Source organism: Poecilia latipinna, unplaced genomic scaffold (genome assembly GCF_001443285.1).
Source record: "Poecilia latipinna isolate Pla-1442-1.1 unplaced genomic scaffold, P_latipinna-1.0 Scaffold609, whole genome shotgun sequence".
Classification (NCBI taxonomy): Eukaryota; Metazoa; Chordata; class Actinopteri; order Cyprinodontiformes; family Poeciliidae; genus Poecilia; species Poecilia latipinna.
Window position 1 is genome coordinate 291674 of NW_015113225.1, and position 10604 is coordinate 302277.

Consider the following 10604-nt stretch of genomic DNA (forward strand, 5'->3'; position numbering starts at 1 on the left):
CTGTTTTTTTCATTCTTTTTTTCCCCCCATGATGTTGATACACTTTTTCTCAAGAAAAAAAAAAAAAAAAAAAAAAAAACCCTTGATAGTACTACTATATAAAATAAGCAATTTTCTTTTGTGCATTTCTACTGTGAAATTTGTCTTATAATAGTCTTAAAGAGGTATTACAAATCCTTAAATTTTAATTGGTGAAACCTGCATATGCCCTTATGTAAAGTTAGCTCTTTACTCAGATTAGTGAAGTTGAAATAGATTTACACCACATGCACTTTAAAAATAGTATTGATTTTTTTTTTTTTTTGTTAAACAAGATTGTTCTCTGCTTAGGTGAACGAGGTTAACGCCTATGGCAACACGCCGCTCCATTTGGCCTGCTACAACGGACAGGACGTGGTGGTCGGCGAGCTCATCGAGGCCGGAGCGAGCGTAAATCAAGTGAGCGCCGACGACTCCGAGAGAAGCTGCCGGGTCGTTCGGCTCGTTTCCCTTAATTATTTCGCTACATTACCCCAGGTAAACGAGAGAGGCTTTTCTGCACTTCACTTCGCTTCGTCTTCACGCCAAGGCGCGCTGTGCCAGGAGCTGCTGCTGGCCCACGGAGCATGCATCAACTTGAAGGTTTGTCAATATTTAGATGCACTTTCTTACAAATGCTTAAACACACACGCGCTTAACCCAGGACGCCGTGTTTGCGCTACGCTTGTATATCTGAAGCAGGTTTGTACAAATGTTGTTTGGGTGTGAGCTGTTGATAGAAATTTATCTTCTTAAGAGCGTCTGCAGCTCATAAAGTGCCTTGTTTACATTTTGTCACCTTGCAATTACAAACTTAATTTTTTTTTTTTTCGTCTGTGTGATTGACCAACACAAAGGAGAGCAAAATTGTTACAAAATATGCTTTTTATTTATTTAATTTTTTAATAGTCCTACAACCCAGAAGGTAAGCTAAACTGAGCTGTGTTTGCATGTAAACAAAATGCAGCATTCTGCGTAGTTTCCGTTTTGTGCAGTAGAACGTCCGACTGTGTACAAGGACAATGACTCTACACATACAGCCAGGCCATGCTTTGTAATGAAGCACATTCAAAAGCAAAAATGGTCAATCCAACTGACCATTTAGGTGGCAAGACCTAAATATTACTGTGCAGATCAACTCTCTGTCCAAGTTTAGGCTTTTGTGCAAAGAATTTCTGACCCTACATGTGGAAAGGGTGCAAACCCTTAACCTTCCCTTTCAGAATAATGTGCTGCCTTGTGTTGGTCTGTCACTGAAAAACCCCAATAAAGTTTGTTGCTTTTGTAATGTGACAAAATGGGAATGTTTTCCTACTTTTGCAAGGCACCGAGCTGATGATGTCTGTTCTGCTCAGTGTTGAGCAGAGAGCTGAAATGACAGTTTGCTTAACACTCTGGTAGCAGTGATGGAAACCGATACCAGTGTTTCAACAGCCTCAAGATGCGCGGCCATATGGCAAGTTGCAGGGGGAGGAATGGCTGCCCGAGGCAGAAAGCTGCCCAGGCATTCCATGTGTGTGGGTGTGTGTGGGTGTGTGTTGTCTGCCAGGGATCCAGTTTTCTTCATGTTTGTTCAAAGAACTAGTCATAGTAACTTAGTTCTTGTAAACATCTTGTCTGTCCAGAGTAAGGATGGTAAGACTCCGCTTCACATGGCAGCTACACATGGGCGCTTCTCCTGCTCCCAGGCCCTCATTCAAAATGGTGAGTGTTCATTTTTTTTTTTCTTTTAAAGATTAAAATTTATCTGGATATTAGTTGTTTGTTTTTTTTAGATAATTTGTGCATATCTGAGTCTTTTCCCTTGCTGTGTTCGTAGGAGCCGAGATCGACTGTGAAGACAGAAGCAGGAACACTGCCCTTCACATCGCAGCCCGCTACGGCCATGAGCTCATCATCACGTCGCTCATCAAAGACGGAGCCAACACTACCAAGTCAGTTGCGCTGACATTTAGCCATCTGTGTGTTTCCCCACAATTTGATTTTTGTTCTAGACGTGACGTTTGCCTGCAAGGACTTGTTTTTTTTTTTTGGTTTTTTTCTTATTTCAGGAGAGGCATTCACGGGATGTTACCGCTACACCTGGCAGCTCTCAGCGGCTTCTCCGATTGCTGCAGGAAGCTGCTGTCCTCAGGTACAAGTCTTGCTCACACCGTCTCCTGCCAGCGGAATCACCCGCTTGACATCCAAATTGATGCCGACTGCATATTTTTGTACAGGATTTGTCATAGACACCCCCGATGACTTTGGAAGGACCTGTCTGCATGCAGCTGCAGCTGGGGGGTGAGTATTCCTGCTTACTGTGTTGTTGTTTTTTTTTTTTTGTTTGTTTGTTTTGTTTTTCCTGTTCATGTATTTTTTTGTGTGTGTATTAAAATTGTATGTCTTTGAATTTGGTGTGTTGGGAGTCATTTGTTCAATGCTGTCAGTTTTAATCATCGTCATTCCAAACAGAAACCTGGAGTGTCTGAACCTGCTGTTGAACACAGGAGCTGACTTTAACAGGAAGGACAACTTTGGCAGGTAAATTTGAGTAGGGCTGCAACTAACAATTATTTTAGTCATAGATTATTCTGACCGTTGGTCAGATAAAAATATCAGCATATTCTGCATATTTTTTACTTAATCCAGTTTTAGAAATGCACTAAAAGATGAAAATAAACAAATGATTCAATTAATTTTTAAATAACACAATAAACATTTTTTTTTGCCTAAAATGGAACAATCAAAAAACATTGGCGATAGAAAAAAAAAAAAAACTCCAGTTGATGATTAATCGATTATTAAATTAATTGAAGATTTTTTTTTTTTCATGATTAATTCGATTGTTTCAGTCCTAAATTTAAGCATCGTTCTCATTTCTAGAAAAGCGATATCTAGATTACAAAGCCGTCGCTGGTTCTAACTGGTGTCGATTTAAATTTTTCCCACAGGGCTCCGCTCCACTACGCAGCCGCCAACTGTAACTACCAGTGTGTGTTTGCGCTGGTTGGCTCTGGGGCCAGTGTTAACGATCTGGATCAGAACAGCTGCAGCCCTTTGCACTACGCGGCGGCTGCCGACACGGAGGGAAAGTACGTTTTGTCTTTGCGCTTTATTGCGACCCATTCGAAGTCTTTGCAATAGAAAAAAATAAAACCACTCCGTTTGGTCTTTCCTAGATGTGTGGAGTACCTGCTGAGGAACGACGCGGACCCAGGCGTGAAGGACAGACAGGGCTACAACGCAGTGCACTACGCCGCCGCCTACGGCCGCACACTCTGCCTGGAGCTGGTGAGCACAGTTCCTGCAGTCGGTGCAAATATTTTCAAGATCAGGTGCATATTCACCATTGTTTTTGTTTTTATTCCCTTCAGATCGCAAGTGTGAGACCGCTCGATGTGGTAAGACGAAAGCTCACTGGCTTATTGAGCCAATGACACGTCACTTCTTTGATATGTTAACCTTTTTTTTTTTATGTGTGTGTTTCAGTTAATGGAGACCTCAGGAACCGACATCCTGAGGGACTCAGACAGTCAGGCCCCCCTAAGTCCACTCCATCTGGCGGTTAGTTTTGAAGATTTAAGAGAGGCTTGTTTCTGGTTCCGAGCGTCCAGGATTTTAGTTGCCTTTTTTCGTGCTCCAAAGCCAACTGGATCTGTCGGTGTTTGCTTTTCATTTAATCAGGCTTACCACGGACACTGCGGGGCGCTGGACGTCCTCCTGGCCTCCCTGCTGGACGTGGACGCGCGCAGCCCGGACGGACGCACCCCGCTAAGTTTAGCCTGCTCCCGGGGCCATCAGGAATGCGCGTCCCTGCTGCTCCATCACGGAGCCTCCCCCATGACCCGCGACTATATATACAAAAAGACAGCCTTACATGCTGCAGGTAACGTCATTAATCTTTACATCAAATGAAGTGGCTGTGTTTTCTAGCTTTTAAAGCCGTTTCTCTTTGCAGAAAAGTAAATGAAACTTTCCTGTTTCTGTCTGTCTGCAGCTATGAATGGCCACCCAGAGTGCCTGCACCTGCTTCTGAGTAGCAACAACCAACACATCAACGTGGATGCACAAGACAACAACAGACAGTGAGTGTGTTCACAGAGAGAACAAATGACTTTGGCTGGATTTGTTTTTTATTAGACTGATTTGTTCACAGATGTGGTCTGGAGATGAGAATAATTGAATGAGTTACGGATCATTTCCCCACAGGACTCCCCTGATGTTGGCAGTGCTGAACGGACACACAGAGTGTGTGTACTCTCTGCTCAATCAAGGAGCCTGTGTGGAGACTCCGGACCGTTGGAGTCGGACAGCCCTGCACCGCGGGGTGAGACAGCCAAACTAATACTGTGACTCTAATTGCAGAGCTTCAATAGACAAAGAAGTAGATGGCAGAAAGGTTTTGCGTCTGTTACGAAATGTTTTTTTTTGTTTGTTTTTTTTGTGTGTGTGAAATTTTGTTGCCGTCTTTATTATTTATCCAAACGGTTAACTTTATGTCTGAAGGGGGCGTTGGAAATTTATTCATACCAGCTGAAATTTCAACTTTTTTTTCCCATTTTACAGCTATGCACTTTTCTTTATTAAAGTTTAAACCTGTTTGTAGAACCAAAAATAATCATAAAAAATGTGCAAAATTTTAACAGTCATCTTCTAATTCCATATTGAGGAATATGGATTTTTTTTTTCTTCACTGCAAAAACACAAAATGTAACCAACTAGTTTTGTTCTAATTTGTATTTCAAATATCTTAGTTCTGTCTTATTTCAAGTGTACTTACTTGTAAGTAACTTTTCAGCAAGAAATTTGAACTTGTTTTAAGTCAGTAATTCCTTAATCCTGATAAAAACGTGCAAATTGCACCGGCAGATTATTTCACCTACACCGTGGTAAAATTGTTTTATAAGTGAAATAATCTACCAGTGGAACCAGTGCTTTTTCATCAATATTAAGGAATTATTGACTTAAAACAAGCTCATATCTTTTTCCTTTTTTTTTCTGCTCAAAAGTTACTTGTAAGTTAGTTTAGTCTTATTTCAAGTGAACTAAAATATCTGCAAAAAAAATCCTTGGTAAAAATTCTTTTTACCTCGGTTCTCGTCTCATTGACTATTCAGCTGTATTAAGTGTCATATCTGTAATATAATGGAAGATTTAGCCTTTTTTCCCCCCCCCTATATCTCACAGGCTGCCACAGGGCAGGATGAGTGTGTGGAGGCCCTCCTCCAGCGAGGGGCCAGCGTGTGTGTGAAGGACATCCGGGGCCGCACCCCGCTGCACCTGGCTTCGGCTTGTGGCCACGTGGGAGTCCTGGGGACTCTCCTGCAGACCACGCCCCCCTCCCTCACTCACCTCACAGACAGCCAGGGCTACACGCCGTTACACTGGGCCTGCTACAACGGTACAGGAATTTAACACGCCCACGTCTCTGTTCTGCGTGAACTTCCTGCAGAGCATTGATGTTCTGCCGTCCCTACTGTCTTGCAGGTTACGACGCATGTGTGGAGGTTTTGTTAGATCACGAGGCGTTCAGGAAGATCAAGGGAAACTCCTTCAGCCCGCTGCACTGTGCCGTGTAAGACTATTTGTCCTCCTGAACGCTCATGTGCGTGTGTGTGGATTCATACTGAAACTTTTCCTGTTTCAGTATGAATGATAACGAGGGCGTGGCCGAGATGCTAATCGACTGCCTGGGTGCAAACATCGTCAACACCACGGACTCCAAGGGAAGGTATGGAAATGATGTAAAGTGTTTTTTTTTTTGTTTTTTTTTTATTAGTGATTGAGATTGAACTCAAACTTTAATACGAACCTCCGTTATTGCAGAACCCCCCTCCACGCCGCCGCCTTTTCTGACCACGTGGAGTGCATTTCTCTTCTCCTGAGCCACGGAGCTAAGGCCAACGCCGTTGACGCGCTCGCGCACAAAACGCCGCTGATGATGGCGGCTCTGAACGGACAGACCAACGCCGTGGGTGAGCGCGCTCGCTGATTGTACGGGTGCTTGAAATCGTTGAAAATGCTTGCGTTTCAGCGAGGTGTATTCAAGGGTTGGAAAACGCCTGATATTTTATCTGCACAGTTTTGTCATAAAGTTGTAATAAACATTTAGAAATGCTTACAGAAAGTCAAGTGGTTACTTATATTGTGTTTAAGCATTTTATTTGAGCAGGAAGCTCATTTACTGGGCACACCAAACCAGTTTGTTCAATGTAATGAATATTTATTATCCCTAATGACTCGGTGAGTTATTGATCTGCATAATTGAAGTGAAGGTGGTTTTATATTTTATACATCAGTTATTTAAATAGGAGTATTTCTTTGGTTAAATTTGTTTTGTTTTCAGACCAATCAGGTGTATCGGGTGTGTGTGAGAAAATTCTCAAAAAACTGAAATTTTATTATGTTTTAATTTACTTCCTGCCATTTAGAATACTGTCACAAGACATTATTAATAACCATAATAAGTAATTTCATATAGCAGTAATTTGAAACTGTCCTCTTTGGTTCATTTGTGATGATTTTATCTCCAATCTGTGATGCTGGACATGTTGGGGCTACACGTAATAACCTTTTGTTCATTTTTTTGCAGAGGTGCTGGTGAGCAGTGGGAAAACAGACCTGTCCCTGCAGGATGTAGACAGGAACACGGCTCTGCATCTGGCGTGTAGCAAAGTAAGAGCCTTTGCCTTTAAAGTGATTGTGTTGGTTTTATGGTTAGATTGCAAAATGCAGCCTTTTTTTTTTTTTTCTTGCGTGCCATGAATATAACGCATTTCATTGAAGAACATGTTTGAGTCTCTCTTTGTTTTCGTTTTAAAACCTGAAAATGGATCTTTAATTAAACCAGAAAACAAACATAACACATTTGATATGGTGGGCAAGTTTTTTTTATTTAAAAGAGAATGAAGATTTTTGCAGCTCTCAGCAAATTTTGTTTAGTTGGTGGACGAGTAAAAGCATCTATTTGGACCAGTTGCAGACTTCCAATTAGTGGTGGTGATGTTTTTGTGTTTTTTTCCCCCCCGCACACTAAAAGGTAAAGCTACTAAACAGCAAGAGAAGGAACATGAACAGCTGCTTGTAGTTTGCGCTGCATATTTTTGAAGGGTTGCATGCGTTACTGCAGCTGCACATCTGTGTTGACTTAAAGATGCTAAACTCAGTCGGGTTCCGTCTTAAATCTCAAAGAGGGAGCCGTATCGGACTCCGGCAAAGACTTTTTCGGGTCGTTTTGCAGATGTGATCGGTTTCGACAAACGCTTTGCCTTGTTTTCTGTTCTTCTTCCCAGGGCCATGAAACGAGCGCGTTGTTGATTCTCGAGAAAATCAGCGACAGGAACCTGATCAACTGCACCAATGCTGCTCTCCAGACGTACGTAGTTCGCGAAAGCTGGACGCGGCCGCCAGCTCCGGCTGGACGCGTTTGAACCGTCTTCTTCTTACAGGCCGCTGCACGTGGCAGCCAGGATGGGGCTGACGGTGGTGGTCCAGGAGCTGCTGGAGAAAGGAGCCAGCGTTTTGGCGGTGGACGAGAACGGTCAGCATCCGTCTCAGTGATTTCACCAAGTACAACAGCGATGTGTTGAACGTGTTTTCTCCCGACACGTTCTCAGGTTACACCCCAGCTTTGGCCTGTGCTCCGAATCGTGACGTCGCCGACTGCTTGGCCCTCATCCTCAACTCGATGATGCCCACCTCCCCCATGGTGACGATCGCCGCCATTCCCGCTTTGTCTCTCACCCAGACGGTGATCAACCACCACCCGACCTCAAACCACATCTCCAAAGGAGTTGCGTTCGACACGCCGCCGTCTCTGAGACCCGACCACGCCTCATACTGCAGGCCAGAGAGGCCGCTGTCCTCCGTTTCCGCGGACGACGAGCTGAACGACTCGGACTCGGAGACCTACTGAGGACTTTTGGAGACGGCCTCACGATCCCGGCGGGCTAGCCAAACCACTCAGGAGCCTTAATAGATAACTGACTGAAAGATGGGGGTCGGGAGGCGAATGTAGAACAGGTAATTTTTTGGGGTAAGCTTCCTTTAAATAATTTTAAAAATAGCCTTTTATACAAACCCCACATAGTGCCTTGCAATTGCATTCCTACCCACTGACGTTTTTCAGATCTCGTCACGTTACAGCAACAAACTTCAGTTTATTTAATTGGGATTTTATGTGAACATTTTGTCTGTTATTCTCTGCGAAATAATGCAACCTCAATCAGATTGGATTGAGAGCATCTGTGAAGGTAAGGTAAAGTAATTTTATTTATACAGCACAGTTTCAGCAACAAGGGAATTCAGAGTGATGATCATACTTAGAAGTCTTGCTACAGAGTTTCAGTTTGACTTCAGTTTAAACTTGAAAATAAATCCACTTTGATCTAAACCATTAAACGGCACCTCTGACTGTGTTTAGGACAATTATTCTGCTGTGTGCTAAACCCCACATCCAGTCCATCGAAGCTTTCAACAGCTTTGTTTCCTATAATGTTTTGCCAACATGTTAAATATTGATCTCAACTGCAGAGTTCACCTCCATGGTGAAACTGGAGTACCTGTTCATAACCTAACCTTGTGTTAAACTTCTCCACTATGATTCTGTAAATGTAGCTTCTACATTTGCTGCGATTCCTTCTACTTTATTACTATTCACTACCTTTCGTCGCATAAAATCCCCATTTGCATTGCTTAAAAGTCTGTCGTTGTAAGATGGCAAAACGTGAAGAGGCTGAAGTGGTATGAATACTTTTGCAAGGCTCTGTACTTTGTTCCCTGAGGTGCATACCGGAGCAGAAACACTAGACTTCTATGAAAGCACTGTACGGTCAGTAACATGACCAGTATCTTTTAAAACTTAACAGCAGTATTTCCTTCTTTTTTTTTTTAAATGAGTTAAGCCTGTACTGTATGTGGATTTTTAACCCTTTTGAAAGGTTTTTCCTCCAAACGAGCATCAAGTGAAGCTCAGAGGGAACGGAGGGAGAACCTCATGGGACCAGCTGACTGTACTTCAGTTTTTTTTTAAAAACTTGGTTCTTTGAGCTATCATGGTAGACGCCGATGACCGTTACTCATGAACATTAATAATGCTGCATTGGGTAGCCACCTTTCCCAGGAGGATGACATTGGTATTGATTTTTTTTTTTTTTTTTTTTTTCGTATTTATTTTTAAAGGTAGACTAAAATCTTTGAGCTGATTCTGACAGCAGGTGGATGTCAGACCTCGTTACTGTACACACGATTCAGACGTCTGTTGACTGACGAGCTGAACGAACCCTTGAATCCTGCAATGATGTAACTGCTTCATGTTTGTATTCTGTACTGGAGACGGTGTGTGGATGCATTTTAGTGTGTGTGTGTGTGTGTGTGTGTGTGTGAGAGAGAGAGAGAGAGAGAAATAAAGATACGACTAAATATTGCCTTTTTAGAAATATGCAAAGTTCAGACAAGTTGGATGCCGTTTGGTGTATTGTTTGTAAAAAAAATATGTATGAAATAACAGATGAATAAAAAGAATTGTTTTATTTAGTTTGTACATCATAGAATATGAGATTTAATTCAGAATTAAATTCATTTTATTTATATAGCACCAATTTACAACAGATGTCTCAAGGCACTTTACAAAAAACATTACAGTAATTTCATTTCAATCAAATACAAATTGATCCCAGTTACCAAACAGTACAGTATGCTCAAGTAATCATTAAAAGTAGATTAAGAGGTAAATTGCATTAAATCATTGACTAACAGCATTCACTCCTCCTGGGCTAGCTTAAAGAGCTTGCAATCATGCATGTAGACCAGTCTCTCAAACTGTCATCCCCGGACTGTGGTCCGCACATCACTGCATGTAAACTACCGTTATTAATTGCCGTGACATGAGCTCAATGTCCGACGCATACAGATAGCTTACCAAATGTTTGTGTTTAAAAGTAATAATGGATAAGTGGCTTAAAACCGGGTCACTGAAAAGAAAAACTGAATAGACTGGAAAGAAAACAATTCCAGGACAACTTCTATTATCGAAGGAAGCCAAATGCTGAGAGAGTATCGATGCGTCGTTCACGAGCGATTCGATTCTTTTGAACGGCTCTATTATTGCGGAATTTTTCTGCCATTGGATTATGGCAGAAAAAATTATGAGAAAGGGGTGGTGAACCGTCAGATAAGGCTTCTGCATGTTGGTGTTCCAGCTAAATCCTGAATATACCCTATTTGGTTGTCTTGGCCCTTTTATCGCAGCCTGTGGGGTTTACCCTGACTGGGAACGAGAACACAACCTGTTGAATGTGACATGTAGCCAATCAGAAAGCGCGGTGACGTAAGAACAGAGGGGAATCCCAAACAGCTGACATAACGCGCAACTGAGAGTCGGTGGATATCAGAGATGATATGTGGAAATGTTTATTATTATATGTAAAGGTCGTTATTATGTTTATGTTTATTCAGTTAAAAATGTTAACTATGAAAAAACAGTCACCTCCAAATCATAGTGCAGCAAATAGAGCAGCAGCTCCCGTCATCTTTTATCCACCACCTTTTCTTTTTGTTACGTCTTTTATCTCTTAAAATGACTCTGCGTCCTGATATTCCTTCTA

General features: G+C 42.2%; 1 protein-coding gene across 3 annotated transcripts in view; it reads left to right on the forward strand.

The window, feature by feature from the left end:
* The window catches only part of LOC106953873 (serine/threonine-protein phosphatase 6 regulatory ankyrin repeat subunit A-like), a 25313-nt gene extending 15779 nt beyond the window's left edge, over nt 1–9534 (forward strand). For all 3 annotated transcript variants that reach the window (XM_015042952.1, XM_015042948.1, XM_015042949.1), the window contains exons 8-29: nt 331–438; nt 517–621; nt 1644–1722; nt 1838–1952; nt 2070–2152; nt 2238–2301; nt 2473–2541; nt 2952–3092; nt 3180–3291; nt 3375–3401; nt 3490–3564; nt 3685–3886; nt 3998–4085; nt 4210–4327; nt 5188–5401; nt 5488–5575; nt 5648–5731; nt 5827–5975; nt 6593–6675; nt 7293–7375; nt 7449–7540; nt 7617–9534. In XM_015042952.1, the coding sequence (XP_014898438.1) occupies nt 331–438; nt 517–621; nt 1644–1722; nt 1838–1952; nt 2070–2152; nt 2238–2301; nt 2473–2541; nt 2952–3092; nt 3180–3291; nt 3375–3401; nt 3490–3564; nt 3685–3886; nt 3998–4085; nt 4210–4327; nt 5188–5401; nt 5488–5575; nt 5648–5731; nt 5827–5975; nt 6593–6675; nt 7293–7375; nt 7449–7540; nt 7617–7915 (2478 nt within the window). In that variant the 3' untranslated portion in view covers nt 7916–9534. The remainder of the gene's footprint in view (nt 1–330; nt 439–516; nt 622–1643; nt 1723–1837; nt 1953–2069; nt 2153–2237; nt 2302–2472; nt 2542–2951; nt 3093–3179; nt 3292–3374; nt 3402–3489; nt 3565–3684; nt 3887–3997; nt 4086–4209; nt 4328–5187; nt 5402–5487; nt 5576–5647; nt 5732–5826; nt 5976–6592; nt 6676–7292; nt 7376–7448; nt 7541–7616) is intronic.
* The last annotated feature ends 1070 nt before the right edge of the window (nt 9535–10604 follow it).